Source organism: Bos grunniens, chromosome 4 (assembly GCF_055505025.1).
Source record: "Bos grunniens cultivar Pamir isolate PY7600 chromosome 4, Bosgru_T2T1.0, whole genome shotgun sequence".
In the NCBI taxonomy this organism is placed as follows: Eukaryota; Metazoa; Chordata; class Mammalia; order Artiodactyla; family Bovidae; genus Bos; species Bos grunniens.
The window spans coordinates 12,905,349-12,927,397 of NC_141168.1; the positions used below are offsets into that span (position 1 = coordinate 12,905,349).

Sequence of the window (22,049 nt, forward strand, 5' to 3'; positions counted from 1 at the left end):
TCAACTTCTCTCTTTATCAAGCATTCTCTTCAGAGCAGCTTTGACTTCTTTATTCCTCAGACTATAGATCAGGGGGTTGAGCATGGGATTGAAAAGGCTATGAAACAGCAAAAGGTATTTTTTCCCATCCTTAGAGTCCCCATATCGGGGCCCAACATACATGATAATGGCTGTGCCATAAAAGAGCCCAAACACACAGAGGTGGGATGAGCAAGTGGAGAAGGCTTTCTGGCGCCCTTCTCCTGACCGGATCTTTAGGATGGCACATAGAATATGAATATAAGACACCACAATTGAGGAGAATGGTCCCACCAGCACAGACACCGCCCCAGCCAAAACCATGGTCTCATTAATGTGGGTGTCTGCACAGGCTAGCTTGAGAATAGCTATGATTTCACAGAAAAAGTGATTAATTTGATAGGGCCCACAGAAGGGTAATGGTAGGAGTAATACCAAGTGGACTAGGGCTAGGAGGACTCCGAAAACCCAAGAAGTCACTGCCAGGGTGATGCAGACTCTCCAGCTCATGATGACTGAATATCGGAGCGGGTAGCAGATGGCCACATACCGATCATAGGACATCACCACCAGGAGCAGACACTCAGTGTGAGCAAAACTCAGAAGGAGAAAGGTCTGCGTGATGCAGCCAGCAAAGGAGATGGGCTTGGCTGGACTCAGGAGGTTGACCAGCATCTGGGGCACCGTGCTGCAGGCGTAGGCCATGTCAACGATGGCCAGGTGTGACAAGAAGAAGTACATGGGGGTGTGCAGTCTGCAGTCCAGTGAGATGAGCCCCAGGATGACCCTGTTCCCCAGCAGGGTGAGGACATAGAACAGGGAGAAGAGCCCAAAGAGGAGCATCTGCATGCTTGTGTTAAGGGGAAATCCCAGTAGGATGAATTCTGTGACAGAGGTCTGATTTCCCTCCATTTCCCTCTGAAAGAGACAATGAATCTTGCCAAATCGGAATGTCCAAGGGAAGAGTTTTAACATGCTGAATCTTTGTCAGTCGCTGTTTATTCCCTAGTAAAACATCTTCAATGATATTATTGTCCTGTTAGTCATTTAATAAATGAAAACTATGCATGCCACATGAGACAGAAGGAAACATTTTCACTGTGGTATGCTAAATGCTAGTATTCGGAAGTCCTAGTATCCAATAAATCTTTATTCCCAAACCAACTTTTATCACAGCTCAAAATATATTAATACTTAAATTGCCTTCATAGCAGTGGAGTTTTTCTCAGTCTGGGCTGATTATATCAGAGGTTTGCCCGCGTGTACTCCTGAGCTGCTGTGTACATATATACATGTGTGTAAATTTGCACTACTGTCTTTACATCTCTATATGAAGGAAGAAAGAAAAATGAGGAACATGTCAGTGATTCATCTATCAGGATGTCTCACAAATTTGTGCCTTTCATAAATGACTTACTTGTGGGCTTGTGATCTTTACTGATAGCATAACACAGTTAATTCAAGAGCATGGCAAGCAGTTTGTTACAACTTCAGTTAGATTTAAAGTAGAGACCTTTGTCTTTTGATTTTTGTACCCACAATCGGTATTCTGATCACACTGTCTCATGATCATTACATTACCCCTGTCGCCCCTCTTATATTCTATATGGATATTTATGCTCTATATCTTTAAGTATGTTTATACACATACACATATATACACAGACATATCCACCACATTTATATGTTTATACATATGCGTGTGTTTATATATATATATACACATACATATATCTATATTTATCTATACTTGAGTTTTCCCAATATTTTCACCATATCGTACAGTAAAACATCTGCTGGGAACATATATGCATGAATATATATACACACATATATATTTTTTGAATCCCCACTATGTGCAGTGTACTTGGTATTTTCTTTTCTATATTATTCCACTCTATTTCATTAGTAAAAATGATGGCTGAATGATTTCATAATGGGTCATAACCTGGAATTTAAAAAATATTGATTTATATCCAAGATTAGAGCTAACGCCCTAACTGTAGAGTCATTGTCACAGAATCTTTTACATATTTTGTATCTTCTCAACTCTAATGTAAAAGTTATTATTTATCATGAATCTTTAGTTTGTTATGGTTTATCAAATTTTTAAAAATCATTCCACAATAGCGTAGGTTTGAACCATTGTAACTTTTAAACCACTGTCTGTTTTCTTGCCTGTCTGACTCTATAGCCTTCATCAGTGCAGAATACATCTGAATTTCACTAAAATATCAATCTAAAAAAATTCCTAATTCAGTTCTTCTCTATAAGTCCCCATTAAAATTTTCTGATAAGTTAATATTTGAAAGGCTTCCTAAACAAAAGTTGATAAACTTTCACCCTACTTCAAAGGGAGAATCAAATTCATAGTAGAAATTACTGGGAGGGTATGATTTTGTCTTATTAGGAAATAACTTTATAACAATTAGAATCACCTCCTTGAAAACTGGTTGATGTATTAGGACTGAACTTTATGTCAGTGAATGTTTTAAATCAAAGATTGATTAATCATCTATTCAAGATGGGATTCCTTGTGTTATGCTAAGGTCTTTTCCAACTATAAATTCATCGGCCTTCAATGTATAGAAAAGTGTTAACCATTTTCATTTCAACTTCCTTGCAATACTTGGGGCCACTTAATTAGCAATGCTATTTGTAAAATGTCACATCCTAAAGCACACAAGAAACTAAAGTAGAAAAATCACTGAGTGGCACCTCATCTTCCTCCTGTCTACAAGTAGCTAAAACACAAAACATAAAATCTACAGATATTTACTGAACACATTCTATATTTTGCTACATGTTTCAGCTAAGTATATACAAGATAGTCCCTGTCTGCTGATGTATACAACCTGCTTGGAATGATAAGACTGTTAAAAGAACTCACAAAGATGAAATTTCTCGTATTTAATGACTCAACAAAAGAAAGTTCATGTTAAAAATAAAACCTCCAGGACACGTCTCTGTAACAAACTCATTTTGTAGTCAATTTGGCCCATTATTTCATGAAGACACTACTTAACTTCATGAGGTAATAGAAAGGTTTGTAAGGAAATCTCTCAAATAGCTATTTATCTTATAGTTTAAGTAAGAAATTCAATACTAAATGCATCAAAGTAATAACCTATATTAGTTGTTTCTAAAAGAGATGATGACTTTTATATTTTCCTATTAGCGATTCATAAATAGAAGAAATTTGCTGTTAGAAGACAATAACAATTACATTTAACACTGTGATTTTTCATTACAATCTATCTGAAATTGTATAACGAAAAAAGGCTAGATGATATAACAAACTTACTTCAAATTCACAGCTAAATATAAGAAGACAAGATGAGCATGAGCTGGATGAAGTGACAGCACACCCATAAAGTATAATAAATGGCATCTGTAAATCAGTGTTGAAATTCTTTTCTTCCAAGGATTATCTGAGAAAAGGAATTGTCTCCATAGAGACAACAAGATACCTCTCAAAAGAGATGATTCTCTCCTAGCTCAACTACCTTTAAACACACTTCTGAGACTTTGGTGTAGGGGAGGGATAAAGATGCACTGCACACCACCACCTGTTTTTTTCCAGGGAAAGGGGGCTCTCGAGAGCTATACTTGTTTCTAATTTCAAGAACTCTGACATTTCCCGCTTCTTTAACCCACCAAATACATTAAGTAGTATTTAGGGCACATAAGACCCATATATTATTCGCATCGTCTCTAGTACTGTTTGAGTTTTATATTGCACCTGACCTGAACAGGTATCCCATATATTTTTTCCATCGTCACCACAAGGAATGCAGTTCATACAGTGAGACCGGTAGCAGGATCTACAGAAGCTATAGAGAATATGTCGAGGAGTCAGGAAAGAGGATAAGGTATCCCAGAGGGACTTGTTAAATCCTGTTCCTTAGCTTCCAGAAATTCTGAGCCCAGGGGGTTGTGGGAAGAAACACCAAAGTTCCCCTAGGTCTGTAACTACTATTGTTTTCTCTTCTTCCTGAAATGGAAATTAACTGACCTCACGTCACTATGGGCTACCCAGGGGGCACAGTGGTAAAGAATCCACCTGCAATGGAGACCTGGGTTCGATCCCTGGGTAGGAAAGATACCCTGGAGTAGGAAATAGCAAGCCACTCCAGTATTCATGCCTAGAAAATCCCATGGACAGAAGAGACTGGCAAGCTACAGTCCATGGGGTGGCAGAGTCAGACACGACGTAGCAACTGAACACCACCATTCCTACATTCAAATAATAAAGTAGGTAGAATATAATTTCCTAAATTAGAGTTGTTTTAGTGTACACAGCAACAAATTAAGAAAATAATAGGGCAATTATCTTTTACCCTGAGAGTGATGACCTGCAATAGATCTGAAATAGGATTTTCCTCATCAAATCTGTTTGGTTAAAGGCTTATTGGTGACAAGAGTCTAAATTATACCCTCACATATTGGAAAGAAATTGCTCCCTATATTGATATTATCATTTCAAAATTTTTTATTTGGGGTCATATTACATTTTATTACTAATATTGTATATATAGAACTTTTCCCTCTTTTGTCATCAATCTATTTTAGTGACATTTGTAAAAAGAATTAGGTTTTTATTTTAATGATCTTTATAATTCCTTACTTTATAAGTAAAGTCTGCTCTTAAATAAACTATACTCTCTCTTTATTTTAATTCTTGGTCATTGTATATTCCTGAGCTGATTATTAAGTGTGGTTTTTAAAAATAATTTGCACTTTATAATACCATTTTAGTTATACATCTTGCTTGTTATCCAGAAAATTTATCATTAACTGTCAATAAAACATAAATTATGCAGAAGTATATTTTTGGTTTCCAAATATTTGTATTATCTCTTTGTTAATTTTAAATGTATTGTGGTAAAATAACGAGTTCTAGTGATGTTAATTCTTTGAAAATCTAAAGGGTTTTTTTAATACATTTGATTTTTGCAATGTTTATACTGATTTTAATGTGATATATATTCTCATTAGAGTCATGGTTCTAAAATCTTGTACCTGGGGAGCCTTAAAAATTACTGACAGTTAGGACTCATCACCAGAAACTGATTTATTTAGTCTGTGGGTACCCACAGGTTTTCCAGAGCTTCTACGTGATTCAAAGTTCAGCCAAGGGCAAGAACTCCTTCCATGCTTTTTATTCTCTTCCCTTTTTCATCAGTTTTTGCCTTCTTTTATATTCTTCATAAATCCTCATTTCAACACCCGGTTTCCACCAACTATATTTTCTGTAGGTTCATAGATTTTGTTTACTGACAGATTTTGTTGCATATCTAACAGGTTAATGAGAACAACATATTTTATTTTAGGATTATAAATTTCACTTTATTTGGGCTCATTTTCCTTGAAGGTTTTTGATGACATTAACTGGGTGGTTATCCATTCAAGGCAAGAGCTGAATGCTGTCATTATCATTGCTCTCGTGGTCAACGAAATTCATCCTCTAATGAAAGGCAAAATCCTCCACCATGAATTAATGCCTCCCAAAGAAAAATAGAATTCCTCAAAACTGTACTTTGTCTGCCTTCTTGATAAGGTTCATCCCATTGGACCTCCTCACTACTATGAAAGTGAAATGTTAGTTGCTCAGTCATGTCTGACTTTTTGCAGCCCCATGGACTATAGCCCACCAGGCTCCTCCATCTATGGGATTTCCCAAGCAAGAATTCTGGAGTGGGTTTCCATTCCCTTCTCCAGGGGATCTTCCTGACCCAGAGATAAAACCCAGGTCTCCTGCATTGCAGGTGTATTCTTCACTGTATGAACCACCAGGGAAGCCCCCTCACTACCTTACTCTGTGATAAAGTTAATTTGTGTATCAAGACCCACAGAATGTAGGCTACCCCAGTGGCCTGATACACACCACAAAATAAACCTAATTCAGCCTGTACTTATGGGAAGCACCTGTCAAGGAGACCTAACATACATTAAACAGAGTCCTACAACTCAGCTTTAGCTGGCTTACCTTACCCTAGGAAATAGGACCTGCCAGCTTTATAAAGAAATCCCCAGCCTCCTGGCCAATCAAGTCCTGTTCCTGTATGACCTCTTCCAACACTTTATAAAATTTGCTCTTGTCCAAAATCCTTTGGGAACAGTGCTCCACTGGTTATGAGGCACTGCATTCCTCCAATCCATGGGTTGTTTTCCCTTAAATAAAGGACATAAAAATCATTATTCAATTGTTCAAGTTTCATTTGACACACAATTCGACATTTCCCTCATCATTTTGAAAAATCTCTTCTGCCATCTGTTTTGCTGAGGAGAAGTCTGCTATTACTTTAATTGTTATTCTTTTGTAGCTATTATTTCCTCTGAAACTTTTGTAAGTTTTCTCCTTCTCCTTAATGTTCTGAGTTTTAATTATGCATAATATGTCTAGACATGGATTTATTTTTCTTCACCATTGTTTGATACTCAGAGTACTCTCTTGATTTGAGAATTCACACATTCATCAATCAGAAAAAAAAATCTCAAGAGTGATATATTCAACTAGTGTTCTGCCTCATTTTGTCCTTCCTTCTGGAATTCCTATAAGATAAATGAATATTGCATTTCAGTCTAGCTTGTATATGATTTTTATTCAATTTTCTTAAAAAATAATATGTTGCATTTTTAGTAAATTGTTCACTAGTATCCTCTGTTTTGGGCTTCCCTGGTAACTCAGATGGTAAGGAATCTGCCTGCAATGCAGGAGACCCAGGTTCAGTCCCTGGGTTGGGAAGATCTCCTGGAGAAGGGAATGGTTACCAACTACAGTATTCTTGCTTGGAGAATTCCATGGACAGAGGAACCTGGTGGGCTACAGTCCACAGGGTTACAAAGAGTCGGACATGACTGAGTATCTAATACTTTCACTTCACATCCTGTATTTCACAAACTCTTTCTTCTAATGTGCTCAGTCTAGAATTCATCCTGTTTGTTGATTTTATTCTGTTCTATTTCAGGGATGATAGTTTTAAGATTTTTAAATGATTCTTTTTGAAATCAACTTGTTATTTTCTAATCTTTTTAATTCCCTGGTCATTTAAAACAGTTGTCAGGGCTTTAAAAAGTCTGTTTATGCATTTGAAACATATAAATATAAGGTGTTTGTCAAATTGCTCATTCCTTATGTCACAAAATGAATATCATCAGAAGTGAGTTTGTATTACAGTTGATGTTTTTGGCTGTTTTTCTCAGCACTGATTTCCTCAAGTCATGAAAATAGATTCAAAGCTTATTCTTCAGACCAGTTTCTTCCTTTCTTTCTTCCTCCCTTCCTTTCTTTTTTCCTTCCTCTCTTCTTCCCTCCTTCCTTTTCTTCCTCCCTTCCTTCCCCTCTCTCTCTCTCATATAGAAGATTACAGACTGTCTTAGCTTAATTTATGAGCCATCATATCCAGACTTAGATCCTATATTAACAGTTTAGGATTATTTCCCTAGGTGATATTCAGTATTTCAGAGATCCAGTACATACAGAGTGGATGGCTGGATTCCTTGTCAGGCTGCAGTGTTAAGCCTGGAGGTTCTGACATTCTTATCCTACAATTCTCCTAAGGCTATATTGTGAAGCTGTTTGGGGAAAAAAAAATTTTTTTGAGCTCCATTAACAAACAGAGGGATTCCCTCCTGCCCTCCTCATACCTTATTTTCAAGGAAGAAGCCTGACCCAAGTTCCTCATTATCACATGGAGTGCTTCATTATCTTTTGTTTCTAAGAGAAAAGATGTTGCCTCTCCTGACAGCTTTCAGGCTCAGCCAGCAAACCCATGGTGTTAGCATCATTTACAGGTCATTTATATGCTTTCTTTCTGGTCCACACAGATGTTTATCTTGCCTTGCAGGCTGATTTTGTCTTTTTAATTTTCTTTTTTCGTACTTTATCTGTTGCTGCTCTGTGTTTGAAGCAAAAGTCTTTGAGCTACTATGATTGGAGATTGAGTTAGTATTTTAAAATATGAAGCCACCTACATTCAGAAATAAAGCATGGTGGCAGTGTAAAAATTAAAGTAAGAGAACCACCAGTATGGAGCTTATACAACCATTCTTTCCCACTTCAATATTTTCTTTTGATGAATTGGCTCAATAATTGAAAGAACGGGGTAGTTTGGACTTTGACATGGACAAATTCTATTACCATTTAAAAATCTCTAGTGGTTGTTTAAAATCAATTTGAGCTTTCCCACAGTGAAAAATAAAATTTAAAAGCTTATTGTGAAATAACAAAATTTTTTAAGACTGAAGAGGCATTGGAGAAAATATATTCCAAATATCCATTCAATCCAGGTATATTCATTCACCCTCTGCTTGTATATTTATAGGAAGACTGCACACCAATTAATAAGATATAATTGCTGGGTAACTTGCAATGCTAGAAAACATTTTCTCACATGGATTTTTATTCCATCTCCTTGTATACCTACTTATTGATTCTAGTTTTTCCCTCTGTGCTTAGTTGCTCAGCTGTGTCCACCTCTTTGTGACCCCATGGACTGTAGACCACCAGGCACCTCTGTCCATGGGGATTCTCAAGGCAAGAATTCTAGAATTGGTTTCCATGCCCTCCTCCAGGGAATTTTCCCAGTTAGGGATCAAACTGGGGTTTCCTGCATTGCAGGTGGATTCTTTACCAGCTGAGCTACCAGGGAAGCAATAAACTACCACTTTTACCTCTTAAAGGATATTCTGTGGGGCATTTGAAAATAACTCTTTATTTCTTTTTTCCAGCCTAAATACTAATAGTATCTTTTAAAGTTTTATCTGTTCATTTGTTTATTCGCTCATCTATTTATTCTTCTTCTAATCTCACAACAATTTTTGGCAGGCAATCTTAAGGACAGAGAAAGCTATACAATGAGCAAACCTCTAAAAGTGCTGAAATTTCAACCAATGTGCAAGTTACAACAACACTGAATTTATATTTCCACATGTAGAACTTGAAACTCCCTAGTAGAGCTATTCTAGACATACAGCTGGTGAGAAGTCTTAGTTGTGGGTAGGGAAGTGAATGTAACAAAGCCACAGACTACGGAGAGATGATTTTTGTATGTGTTTCCTATCCTAGATGCTATCTCATGAATCCTTCTGCAAATGCCACTACATACAGAGTGTACAGTTTATGTAGACTTCTTCTTACAGTTTCAACTTCTCCCAGCAGTTAAAAAGCAAAGACATCACTTTGCCGGCAACGATCCATATACTCAAGGCTATGGTCTTTCCAATAGTCACATACGGATGTGACAGCTGGACCATAAAGAAGGCAGAGAACCGAAGAATTAATGTTTTGGAATTGTGGTGCTGGAGAAGACTCTTGAGAGTCCCTTGGATAGCAAGGCGATCAAACCAGTAAATCTTTAAGGAAATCAACTCTGAATACCCTTTCTCTGTCCTTAACATTGGAAGGACTGATGCTGTAGCTGAAGCTCCAATACTTTGGTCACCTGATGCAAAGAGCTAACTCATCTGAAAAGACCCTGATGCTGGGAAAGATTGAAGGTCAGAGAAGAAGGATACCATAGAGGATGAGATGTTTGGATGGCATTATCAACTCAATGGACATGAACTTGGGCAAACTCTGAGAGATGGTGAGGGACAGGGAAGCCTGATGTACTGCAGTCTATGGGGTCATGAAGTGCCGGACATGACTTGGCAACTGAACAACAGCAATGAAAACCATTTTAGATCCAGGCTCCTATGCACTGTTCTTCAACCTCATTTGAATGAGACTTTCTCCAAAACAATGTAGATTTTAAATCATGGGTTTTATCAGCATATAATCTTACTGTGTGATCACTTAGATTTCCATTCTACTCTTTTTATAATATATTTCTTTGCCACACTGCTGTCATGCAGATGCCAAGCCTAAGACAGGTTCAGGTAAAATTGGTGATGTTTCAGGAAGAAAACTAAAAAGCAGTGTGGGTTTGAAATCAGTACAATGATATTAAACTCCCAATTCTGTCCTATTACTGGCTGTGAGGTGAGGTGTGAGAAAGCTACTAAATCATTCCAAACTTTAGAAAATAATACCTTCCTTACATGTCTGTGTCTCTATTTCTACTTGCAAATAGGTTCATCTGTGCCATTTTTCTAGAGAACAATTATATGGACACTGAGAGGGGAATGAGAAGGGGATGAACTGGGAGACTGAGGTTGACATATGTACACTGATGATACTGTGTATAAAATAGATAACTAATGAGAACCTACTGTAACCACACAGAGAACCGTACTCAGTGCTCTGTGGTGACCTAAATGGGAAGGAAATCCAAAAAAGAGGGTATATATATATATATATATATATATATATATATATATATATATACACATGTATATCTGATTCACTTTTCTGCAAGCAGAAACTAAGACAACACTGTAAAGCAAATATTCTTCAGTAAATTTTTTAAATCTACTTTACAGTATTAGAGTGAAAGGTGAGTAGAATAACATTGGGAAACATCCAGAAGAATCCTAAGCATCAAGTAAATGTATCCTTTTTGCCTCTTGCCCTCAGCCTTTTCAAAACTATGGCAAGTGTTAAAATAAAATATATATAATGGATCACAACAAAATATAATTTGTTTATTAAAATCTCATAACACAAATATTAAAACAATTCATAGTAATCTCTCATCTATTTAAGCGTTTTATGCAATTTATTAACGAAATAGTTTTGTTGCATTTTTTTTTTTTAGTCAGAGCCACTCCTCAGACTTGATACAGGATATTTCTTTATAATTCATCTACCCCAGTTACCTTCATACAAGATTGGTCAATTCTTTCTCAAGTATTTTTGAACTGACACAAGAGTGAATAAAATCCCTTGATTTTTCTAATGAGTCCTTACAGAAAAATTCTGAGTTCAAACCAATGGTTTATGTTTTGTATGAGGCAAATTATCCTATATTTTCCTCTTCCTCTTCTTTTAATATAAGGTATACATATTTGGGGGCTTCCCAGGTGGCACCAGTGGTAAAGAGCCCACCTGCCAATGCAGGAGACTTAAGAGACGTGGGTTTGATATCTCGGTTGGGAAGATCCCCTGGAGGAGAGCATGGCAACCCACTCCAGTATTCTTGCATGGAGAATCTCATGGACAAAGGAGCCTGGTGGGCTACAGTCCATGGGGTTGCAAAGAGTAGGACATGACTGAGCACTCACATACACGTTTCAGAGAACATAATTTTTCTAGTTATACTTAAAAAGTCATTTTTATGAAAATATTAACCTGCTTTTTCCTACCTTTAAAATAGGATACATAATAATTACATAGTGCTTTAAAAGTTACATTTAAAGCTAATATTTATCTCTTTATTCACAGTATTCTTTTTGGGTGGGGAGGGACCTGGAATAAATGTGGATTTCTGGGGGCTAGCAATTTCCTGATAGTGCTGGGGTAAGAAGACTAAGATAATGGCCAGAGACAAAATGATTTGCCCAAATTAATTAGTGAACAGAACAGTCAATAAAAAGAGTCAGTAAGTGAGCTTTCTGGGAACCAAGCGGAAAACAGTGCGTTAGGAGAAAAGGTGGAAGGGAAAAGTTTCCTCTTTGATTCTTTAATTTCATAGGAGAAGAAAGATGTACAATGGAAATGACTCAAGAAAGAATTAGGGTGAAAACAAAGATCTACAGAAAGATAATCATACCATCATCATATATCACACACTCAAATGGCATGTGATGCTACAAGAAAAGAGAAGAGAAGAAGTTTCAAAAGACAGCATTCCTTCTGTGTTGAACAAATCACCATTGCCTTACTGTGTTGGCCATTTAGTTCCTGAACTTGTGTTAAAAGGAAATAAATCTTCCCTTATCATTCTGATCACTTGGGTCCAGAATATGCGACTTATATCACGTGGAGCAGGCGCTCTTTGGAGTTGTGTTGAAGTTCCTGCAAGGCTTTATCAAGAAATGTGGGCCTACAACATTATGTCAAGCTATTAGCCCCTCCTGATACTTCCTTTATAATATTTTCTAAACCCCATAATATTTCTTCATAAGGGTCAGTTGTCACCTACTCCCAGTTTCGTAACCTGAACTCTGAAAAAGGTAACTCTCCCTATAAAGGTAACTCTCATATAAATATGAGAGCCTGTTATTCTAAACACAAACTCTTTCTAATTAAATGGTGCAAACTTAAATGAAATAAACAAAGATCTTCATATTTTTTTGTCTCCCATATCAAAAAAATTCTCAAAATTAAGCTTTTGTTTTCACACAAATAAATTCATTAGGCTCAGATTCAGGTGATTTTTCAGAACACATGGGATCCTCCTTAGATTTTAAGTTCCAGACCAAGTAGTTGGCTCTTTCTATAGTTCTTACTGCATTTCCCAAAAGGATCCATGCTTAACCAAGGTCAGTGTTTATTCTGTCTTGTTAGAGGTAGCAGCATTTATTATGACATTACTAGCATATGCATATATTTATAAGGGAGAAGGAAACTGTCACGGAATTTAAGAAGAGATTTGAGACAACAAAACCTCAAAAGAAAAGAAACTAGACCTCAGTGTTGGGAACTGGCCCTGAGAATTGATGGCTCTCTGCCATGCATTCACCTCCTCATGATTCTTCTCTCATGGCCTGTATTCTCCGTGACCTTCTGCTCATGTCTGTGGTCTGCACAGAACTCCATGTTTAGGAGTTAGGAACAGCATCTGATCAATATAAATTCTTAATGCCAGAGATTTAAGACACGAGATTTTAAGGCATGTACAGTGCCATTCTCCCAAATCTCGCAGAGAACAAACCTCCCACCCTCAGGACTCTCCCTGGCATCCCTCACATTAGCCTGTCCTTCCACAACACTCTCCTAAAGGCACCTTTGACCTCTTTGTTCCTCAGGCTGTAGATCAGCGGGTTCAGCATGGGGTTGAAAAGACTGTAAAACAGGGAAAGGATCTTCTGCTGCTCCTCAGGGTGGCGGGACTTGGGGGACATGTACATAACGATGGCACTGCCAAAGAAGAGCCCGACCACACAGAGGTGGGAGGAGCAGGTGGAGAAGGCCTTCCTGCGGCCCTCAGCGGACTGGATCCTCAGGATGGCGGCCAGGATGCGCGCATAGGAGCCCAGCACCAGGCAGAGGGGCCCGACTAAGACAAACACAGAAGCAGCCAAAATGACAACTTGGTTGAGCTTAGTGTCAGCACAGGCCAGCTTGAGGACAGACAGGATTTCACAGAAGAAGTGGTTGATTTCATGAGGCCCACAGAAGGGCAGCCTTAGGATGAGACCCACATGGACCAGGGCCAGGAGGGAGCCACATGTCCAGGAAGCAACAGCTTGAACAGTGCACACTCTCCAGCTCATGATGACAGAGTAACGAAGAGGGTGGCAGATGGCCACGTACCGATCATGGGACATCACCACCAAGATGAGACACTCAGTGTGTGCAAAAGCCATGTACAAAAAGGTCTGCATTATGCATGGGACAAAGGAGATAGTATTTTTCTTGTTCAGAAGGTTCACCAGCATCTTCGGGACATTGTTTGATGCATATGAAATATCGACGATGGCCAGGTGTGAGAGGAAGAAGTACATGGGGGTGTGCAGTCTGGGGTCCAGTGAGATAAGCCCCAGGATGACCCCGTTCCCCAGCAGGGTGAGGACATAGAACAGAGAGAAGAGCCCAAAGAGGAGCATCTGCATGCTTGGGCTGAGCGGAAATCCCAGGAGAATGAATTCTGTGACCCATGTCTGATTTTCTGTCATGCCCTGGTGACAGTGCCTGTGCTGATCACAGCTGCTGCAGTGCCTGTGGGCTGAGAAACAAAGGCGGGTCTGGATTAGCCATTAACAGAAAGAGGGAAGTTGTGGTGTGCACTGTGTTCTGACTCAGCTAACAATCATTTTCAGATTCATCATGTCAAGTCTTTTAATCCACAGTAAAGCAGAAAGGCTCCCATAAATAGGATCAGTGAACACAGGGTGTCATGCATTATTTCCATTTCTACAGAATTTTATGTAACTCTGATTGCAAAGTTTATACTCATACAGTCAAGATGGCAGCCACAGAAAAAATTGTTCTCCATAATGACTAATCGTTTTACTTTTTAAGAAAGGCGCATAGTTACACTCTCATTTTGCTTTCTTATTTCTTCAGTTCTCAAATTTTGCTCATACTTTATCATTTGATTTGCTCTTATTTTAAAGCTTGTGCAGAGTACCTTGCACACAGCAGTTGCTCAATAAATGATCATGAAGTAAATACACCAATAAAACAGGGGATGAGATGTACAAATGCAACTTCAAGGAGGTATATTTCCTTCTGTGTCCACTAGGTTTAAAGCTTTAGCAAATGAAATTGACACCAAGTTTTTTCTTCCTGATACTATGCAGGAAAATCTAGCTTTTTCCATGCTGGGCACTAGCAGAGTGCCATCACTGATCTGGTCAGCATTCACAGAAGTTGTTTATGATCTCTGATCAGGGCAAGGATCTCTATTATATTCCTACTCCTGTCCTATACCACCTTCTTGCAGGGCTGCTTCCCTGGTTCTAGAGAGATGTTATTTCTGGGCCCTTTGCAGTTGTACAGTGCATTTGTTGAATGGATGAATGGATGGATGGTAAAGGATGGATAAAAGGCATTACTTTAGGAATAACATCCAGAGCATATTCTGGAATTTAATCAAGTCTTTTGACTCTCCTTTAATTTTTTGGCTACCACTCCACCAACCTTATGGCCACCCATGGTTAACAAGGTGAGAAGTGTGACAGAAAGGGAGAACCTGAAATGTTCCATAGAAGTATACACCTATTACCTGACAGTTCATGATATACGTGATCATTCTCAATGAGCAGCTTATGACCCAGCTTTGCAAATCCCAAGGCTGTTTTAAGCCCAGAAATCTGCCTGCCCATAAGCTGGCCCGAATTTCCCATTCAGTGTGCCGATTTCTGGAGTCCTTCCCTTCTCCAGATCCCAGCTTCTCTAAATGATCACACTTGGCCAAAAGCCCTTTACTCACTGTGGCACTGGTCTTAACCCAGAGATAGGTTTATATGTACAGGAAACGGCACAGAGGCCAGGAGAGATTTTGAAGATCCAAGCTGAGGCTCTGGCTCCCCTCAGCTGCCTCTGAATGAGGGGGTCTGCAGCTGCAGGAATTATCCCCGCTTTTTTCACACAGGCGGATGCAGGGACTGGATCCCTGCTCACCAGGAGCACCAGCAGTAGAGGCTTTATGCTCATCTCTGCCCAAATCCTCCCAGATTGTCCCCTGAGTGTCCCTGAGGGGGAGGGGACTAGGACATACAAAACACAGATGCCATCTCTAGCAGGGGAACAAAAATTACTTAACTTTTTGTCTCCATTCCTCTGGACTCTGGGGATGGATGTTCAGGAAAAAAGAAGCTGGCAGGTGATAACTTAATACCCAGATGAATTCACGCACATCAAAGTCATGAAGTAGTAAGAACAAACAAACTCCCGGGGTCATGTTGTAAATTACACTCCCCAGGTACTTCAATGGTGGTGTGTTCCTGGATCTCAGGCTTACCCCAGATGGATTTAGTGGAGCTAGGAGGAAGCAGAACATCATTCTTAATGAGAAATTGACTTGAAATTGGCAGTAATTTCTTTCCCCTTTCCTCCTAAGACAACTCTAAGTCAGTGTTAATAGATAAGAACACTTCTACCAACCTTCCTGCACTGTGCTGAGAAAGATGCTGAGTCTTCTACAGGTTGTACCTGAAATGTGATATAGGGTGTTAGGAGAAAGGAAGGAAAGAAAGCAAAGTAGAGCTAGTGTTGAAGAGGCATCAGGTAGAGGCATCTGGTAGAAGGGCAACAAATGTCTAATTCATATCCTTCAGTTCAGTTCAGTCGCTCAGTCGTGTCCGACTCTTTGCGACCCCATGAATTGCAGCACGCCAGGCCTCCCTGTCCATCACCAACTCCCGGAGTTCACTCAGACTCACGTCCATTGAGTCGGTGATGCCATCCAGCCATCTCATCCTCTGTCGTCCCCTTTTCCTCCTGCCCCCAATCCCTCCCAGCATCAGGGTATTTTCCAATGAGTCAATTCTTCGCATGAGGTAGCCAAAGTATTGGAGTTTCAGCTTTAGCATCAGTCCTTCCAATGAACACCCAGGACTGATCTCCTTTAGAATAGACTAGTTGGATCTCCTTGCAGTCCAAGGGACTCTTAAGAGTCTTTTCCAACACCACAGTTCAAAAGCATCAATTCTTCGGCGCTCAGCCTTCTTCACAGTCCAACTCTCACATGCATACATGACCACTGGAAAAACCATAGCCTTGACTAGACAGACCTTTGTTGGCAAAGTAATGTCTCTGCTTTTCAATATGCTATTTAGGTTGGTCATAACTTTTCTTCCAAGGAGTAAGCGTCTTTTAATTCCATGGCTGCAGTCACCATCTACAGTGATTTTGGAGCCCCAAAAAATAAAGTCTGACACTGTTTCCACTGTTTCCCCATCTATTTGCTATGCTATTTGTGCTATTTGTGATGGGACCAGATGCCATGATCTTCATTTTCTGAATGTTGAGCTTTAAGCCCCATCTATTTGCCATGCTATTTGTGCTATTTGTGATGGGACCAGATGCCATGATCTTCATTTTCTGAACGTTGAGCTTTAAGCCAACTTTTTCACTCTCCACTTTCACTTTCATCAAGAGGCTTTTTAGTTCCTCTTCACTTTCTGCCATAAGGGTGGTGTCATCTGCATATCTGAGGTTATTGGTATTTCTCCCGGCAATCTTGATTCCAGCTTGTGCTTCTTCCAGCCCAGTGTTTCTCATGATGTACTCTGCATATAAGTTAAATAAGCAGGGATACACTCAAAAGTTCAGTGAACCTTGTGATATAATGATGCCTTGGACTGAGGTGTTGTCTTTATAGTCACATAGTAAAACAGTAGAGGGTTTCTTGAAAATTCTTCTTATTGTCTCTCTTACGTGTGTCACACCTACATATATATGTGTGTATGTTTGTATGTGTGTCTGTATGAGTGTGAATATTTATATATACATTTATTTATTGGGCAAAGTTTTGGAGAGAAATAGCCAAAGCTCTGTTTTAAGAACATAGCCAGTTCTTTACTGAAGAGAAGAGAAGTATTTAATTGGTTAAAAGGTTCATTCAAGTTTTTCCATAAAATGAACTTTTGGGCCAGCCCAGTAGATTGTTAACATATGAGCAATGTGGTTCTCTGCTAAAAAGACATGGAAGGAAATATGCCTATAGTTTTTGGTTGCCTAATCAAGGATTCATAGCACATACATTTGTATGGGTAGAATAAAGAAGCTCAAGGAATAATTGTCCTAAAATCTCTGGAGGAGTGATTAGAAAAATTTAGAAGCTTTGCATGGCTAGGAAACTAGCTGAAGAACTTATCAAGGTAAAAGAAATTGACTACTCCAAAGTGGAGAATTAAATAAAATACTGCCAAGATGGTTTCTAATTTCTACACAGTACTCGTACATGAATAGTTAATATCCATGATTACTCATACGAATCACAATAATTTAAATGTCATTCATTCATAATTCACTCATTCAATTTATATTTACTGAGTATCTGCTGTATGCAGCCATTGTCCTTGACACTAAAGATTCAAACATTAGTGAGACATTGCCTTGATCTTCAAGGATCTTGTAGTCTCCCTACAGAATTAGCCAGGCAAATAAACATTTAAGGAACTATGATAGGAGTATGCTCAGTACACAATGGTGCTAGATTATTCTGAAAGGCGGTGGGGACATGCTTCCTGGTAAATGAGATGCTTAAACCCTCTTCAATAAGTTGTAAGATGAATATGGCATGCCAGACTGCATCTGAGGGTGTGAGGAGGGCACAGCAAAAGAGTAATATTGGAAAGGGGACTCACAGACAAGTTTCCCTAACATGTCAGATGTTGGACTTCATTTTAAATAATTATAATGATATGACTAAATATATGGTTACACTTTTTGCTAAGTGTAGAGTACTATTTAAAAGAATAAGGATGGGGACTATGAAGCAAAGCTACCTGAAGGGTTATCATGTGAGAGTAAGGAGTACCTGAGTTAAGGTAGTAGTTTATAGACATAGGACAGGAGATAATGTATATGAAACATGTAAAAGAAATACAGGTATCAGTATTGTGACTCTTTGATGTGTGGTGAGGAGAAAAGCAGACCCTGGATGCATCCCAGGAATCTGACTTATACGGCTGATACAACTCAATGTTAAAAAACCCTAATTTAAAAATGTGGAGAGGACCTGAATGGACATTTGTCCAAACAAGATATACAGATGGCCAATGAGCACGTGAAAAGATGCTCGATCATCAGAGAAATGTAAATCAGAAAAACAATGAGGCATCACCTTATACCGGTCAGAATGGCTATCATCAAAATGGTCACAAATGAGAAGTGCTGGTAAGGATGTAGAGACCAGGGGATCCTAGTACACTGTTGATAGGAATGTAAACCAGTACAGAGTCTAGTGGTGAAGAACCTGCCTGCCAATGCAGGAGACAGAAGACACTTGGGTTCGATTCCTGGGTTGGGAAGATTCCCTGGAGGAAGGCACGGCAACCCATTCTAGTATTCTTGCCTGGAGAATCCCAGGAACAGAGGAGCCTGGCAGGCTACAGTCCACAGTGTCGCAAAGAGTCAGACATGACTGAAGCGACTTAGCTTACAGCACTGTACAAAATGGCATGGAGGTTGCTCAAAAAACTAAAAATAGAACTACCATATAATCCAGCAACTTAATTCCTATGTATATATCCAAAAAATTAATGCACTGATTCTAAATGACACAGGCACCCCAATGTTCATTATAGCAATATTAACAATAGCCAAGATACGGGATCACCTAAGTGTCCATTGACAGATGAATGGATACGGAAGACTGGTCTATATGAACAATGGAATATTACTCAGCCAGAAAAAAAAGGAAATTTTGCCATTTTTAACATTGACGTATATGGAGGGCATTATGCTTAGTGAAATAAGTCCGAGAAAGGCAAATACTATATTATAATTTACATGTTGGCATCTAAAAAGTGAAGATATAAATGGATATAACTGTAACACATCCTCAAATGACTTGCAGACATGAAGAACAAAACCAGTGCTTACCAGTAGGAAGGGAGAAGGGCTTAGAGATAAAATAGGGGTGGGGGATTAAGAGGTACACACTGCTATGTATAAAATAAATAAGGTATAAGCATATATTACACTGCCCAGGAAATGCAGCCAAAGTTAAAAAAAACTTTAAATGGAGTTCAATACAATATATTAAAATATTGGATCACTGTGTTGTACATCTAAAACTAATATAATATTATAAATTAACTATACTTCAATTTTCAAAAGACCAATATTTAAGAGATGGTGAGAGGAAGTTAATCTCCCAGTGAGAGCTAAGAAAAGATAAGAGATGAGTAACAAACCAGAAATTATGAATTTAAAAAAAACCCAGTGAGCTATGTTATGTGTTATGCCAGGGTGCAAACTATTCACTTCAATCCTATGAGTAATTCTAACTTTATTTTTTAGGTACAAGAATATTCTGCATAGAGCTACATTGAAGGTAATATTTATAGACGCAAGTAAATGAATCCAAAGTCACTAAGAAACAGGCATTATCATGCTTTAAGACAAACAATACTTCTTCACATCATTTTCCACTTGCCTTGATCTGTACAAGTGTGAATGTTATTCAACATGTATAGAAAATGTAAATTTCCAAAGAGACTGTCATTAAGATGTTAACCAGAAATACAACAAAAATATGCAGTGATTTCATTGTCTCCAGCCTCAAGTCTCCAGACTCTCAGGGGCTGTGCGAGGTAACACATTTTACTGCTTAGTGGCTTCCCCTTCTGCATGCTTGTTATTTGGTTGCTTCCTCTCTGATATATTAGCTAACATTCCTCCATGTACTCTTATAAATGTATCTTAATGTTACAATTCTCTTGTTTCTTATGTCTCCTCTGCCATTCTGTTTGTTCTTGTGGATTATACCTTTTGCTCCATTAGCTATATCAGTGAAGGAAGAAAAGATACTCGTGTACGATAAAGCTTCCTTGCTCTAAAAGAATACTTAACACTTCAAATTCTATATTTCTATCAAGTAGTTCTTCACCCTAAGATTATCTTTCTCTAAAATAAATTGAATTTAATTCATCTAATTTTTTACACAAGAAATGAACCCTAGCATATTCAGGAAGCTTTTTTGACTACTAGTTGTTTGCTGGCTTATTTTGGGGGGAGGTTTTTCAGAAATGGGGAAATTATTTGTTTTTACATAATGGTCTAGATCTTCTTTATTAAATTCCATCAGCAATATCTTGTCAATGTCTCTCCTGCCTGGACTGTATATAACAAATTGAATTTATCCTAGGTTTTTCTTCTATTTACTTTAATCCTAATCTTGCTCCATTGGTATGCTTGATGTTAAGTATGAAAACCAGTGTAAATGCAAGGTCAAAGAACTCGGAAGAACTGGTCACATCAGCAAGAAATATCAGTCCTTTCCATTACCTGCTTCATCACCCAAACTTGCTTCTACAAATGAGGTTAAATTAAATGGTTGTCATCATGAATTGCTTGATTGGTTCAATCAAATGTTCAATCTGCAACAGTTAGAACTGGACATGGAACAACAGACTGGTTCCAAACAGGAAAAGGAGTACGTCAAGGCTGTATATTGTCACCCTGCTTGTTTAACTTCTACGCAGAGTACATCATGAGAAACACTGGGCTGGAAGAAGCACAAGCTGGAATCAAGATTGCCGGGAGAAATATCAATAACCTCAGATATGCAGATGACACTACCCCTATGGCAGAAAGTGAAGAGGAACCAAAAAGCTTCTTGATGAAAGTGAAAGAGGAGAGTGAAAAAGTTGGCTTAAAGCACAGCATTCAGAAAACAAAGATCATGGCATCTGGTCCCATCACTTCATGGGAAATAGATGGGGAAACAGTGGAAACAGTGTCAGACTTTATTTTTCTGGGCTCCAAAAATCACTGCAGATGGTGATTGCAGCCATGAAATTAAAAGACACTTACTCCTTGGAAGGAAAGTTACGACCAACCTAGATAGCATATTCAAAAGCAGAGACACTACTTTGCCAATGAAGGTCCGTCTAGTCAAAGCTATGGTTTTTCCAGTGGTCATGTATGGATGTGAGAGTTGGACTGTGAAGAAAGCTCAGCGCCAGAGAATTGATGCTTTTGAACTGTGGTGTTGGAGAAGACCCTTGAGAATCCCTTGGACTGCAAGGAGATCCAACCAGTCCATTCTAAAGGAGATCAGTCCTGGGTGTTCATTGGAAGGACTGATGCTAAAGCTGAAACTCCAGTACTTTGGCCACCTCATGTGAAGAGTTGACTCATTGGAAAAGACTCTGATGCTGGGAGGGATTGGGGGCAGGAGGAGAAGGGGATGACAGAGGATGAGATGGCTGGATGGCATCACCAACTCGATGGACATGGGTTTGAGTGAACTCTGGGAGTTGGTGATGGACAGGGAGGCCTGGCATGCTGTTATTCATGGGGTCACAGAGAGTCAGACACGACTGAGTGACTGAACTAAACTGAACTGAAGCATATACATGGGCTTCCTGGTGGCCCAGTGGTACAGAATCTGCCTGCCAATTCAGGAGACACAGGTTCGATCCCTGGATCAGGAAGACCCCCTGAAGAAGGACATGGCAACCCACTCCAATATTCTTGCGTGGGAAATCCCATGGACAGAGGAGCCTGGCAGTCTACAGTTCATGGGGTCGCTAAGAATCGGATATGACTTAGCCTCTAAATATCAAGAACAACAAAAGCACATACACATATGGCATAGCATATGTACACATACATATATGCATTAAATCTTTGCTGATTCTTGGGGATGAGGGGATCGCTTGATACAGCCATCAGATTAATGAAAGCCCTGAGGTAGCCTGAGTCTGGGGATGGGGCGGGCGAGCATATGTGCTTCTGCTCCCCAGTGTAGATCTGGTCAATGCTGTAGGTCTTCCAGTTGCCAGCCAGTAGGACAGAGGCCCAA

At 39.0% G+C, this 22,049-nt stretch overlaps 2 protein-coding genes across 3 annotated transcripts; both read right to left on the reverse strand.

Moving 5' to 3' along the window:
• Positions 1-930, reverse strand: LOC147373560 (olfactory receptor 2A25-like). The gene has a single exon (XM_086398085.1). The coding sequence runs from the start codon at positions 928-930 to the stop codon at positions 1-3; it is 930 nt and encodes a 309-aa protein (XP_086254211.1).
• Positions 931-12,537: 11,607 nt separating this feature from the next.
• On the reverse strand, positions 12,538-21,461 carry LOC147373561 (olfactory receptor 2A5). 2 transcript variants are annotated; one of them, XM_086398086.1, is made up of 3 exons: positions 21,245-21,461; positions 16,645-16,656; positions 12,538-13,733 (listed from the first exon to the last, which is right to left on the reverse strand). In XM_086398086.1, exons 1-3 carry the CDS (start codon positions 21,459-21,461, stop codon positions 12,808-12,810), a joined length of 1,155 nt encoding a protein of 384 aa, XP_086254212.1. In that variant the 3' UTR covers positions 12,538-12,807. The 2 variants fall into 2 exon arrangements, with proteins under 2 accessions (XP_086254212.1, XP_086254213.1); XM_086398087.1 differs by lacking the exons at positions 16,645-16,656; positions 21,245-21,461 and having other exon boundaries at positions 12,538-13,924.
• Between the last annotated feature and the right edge of the window lie 588 nt (positions 21,462-22,049).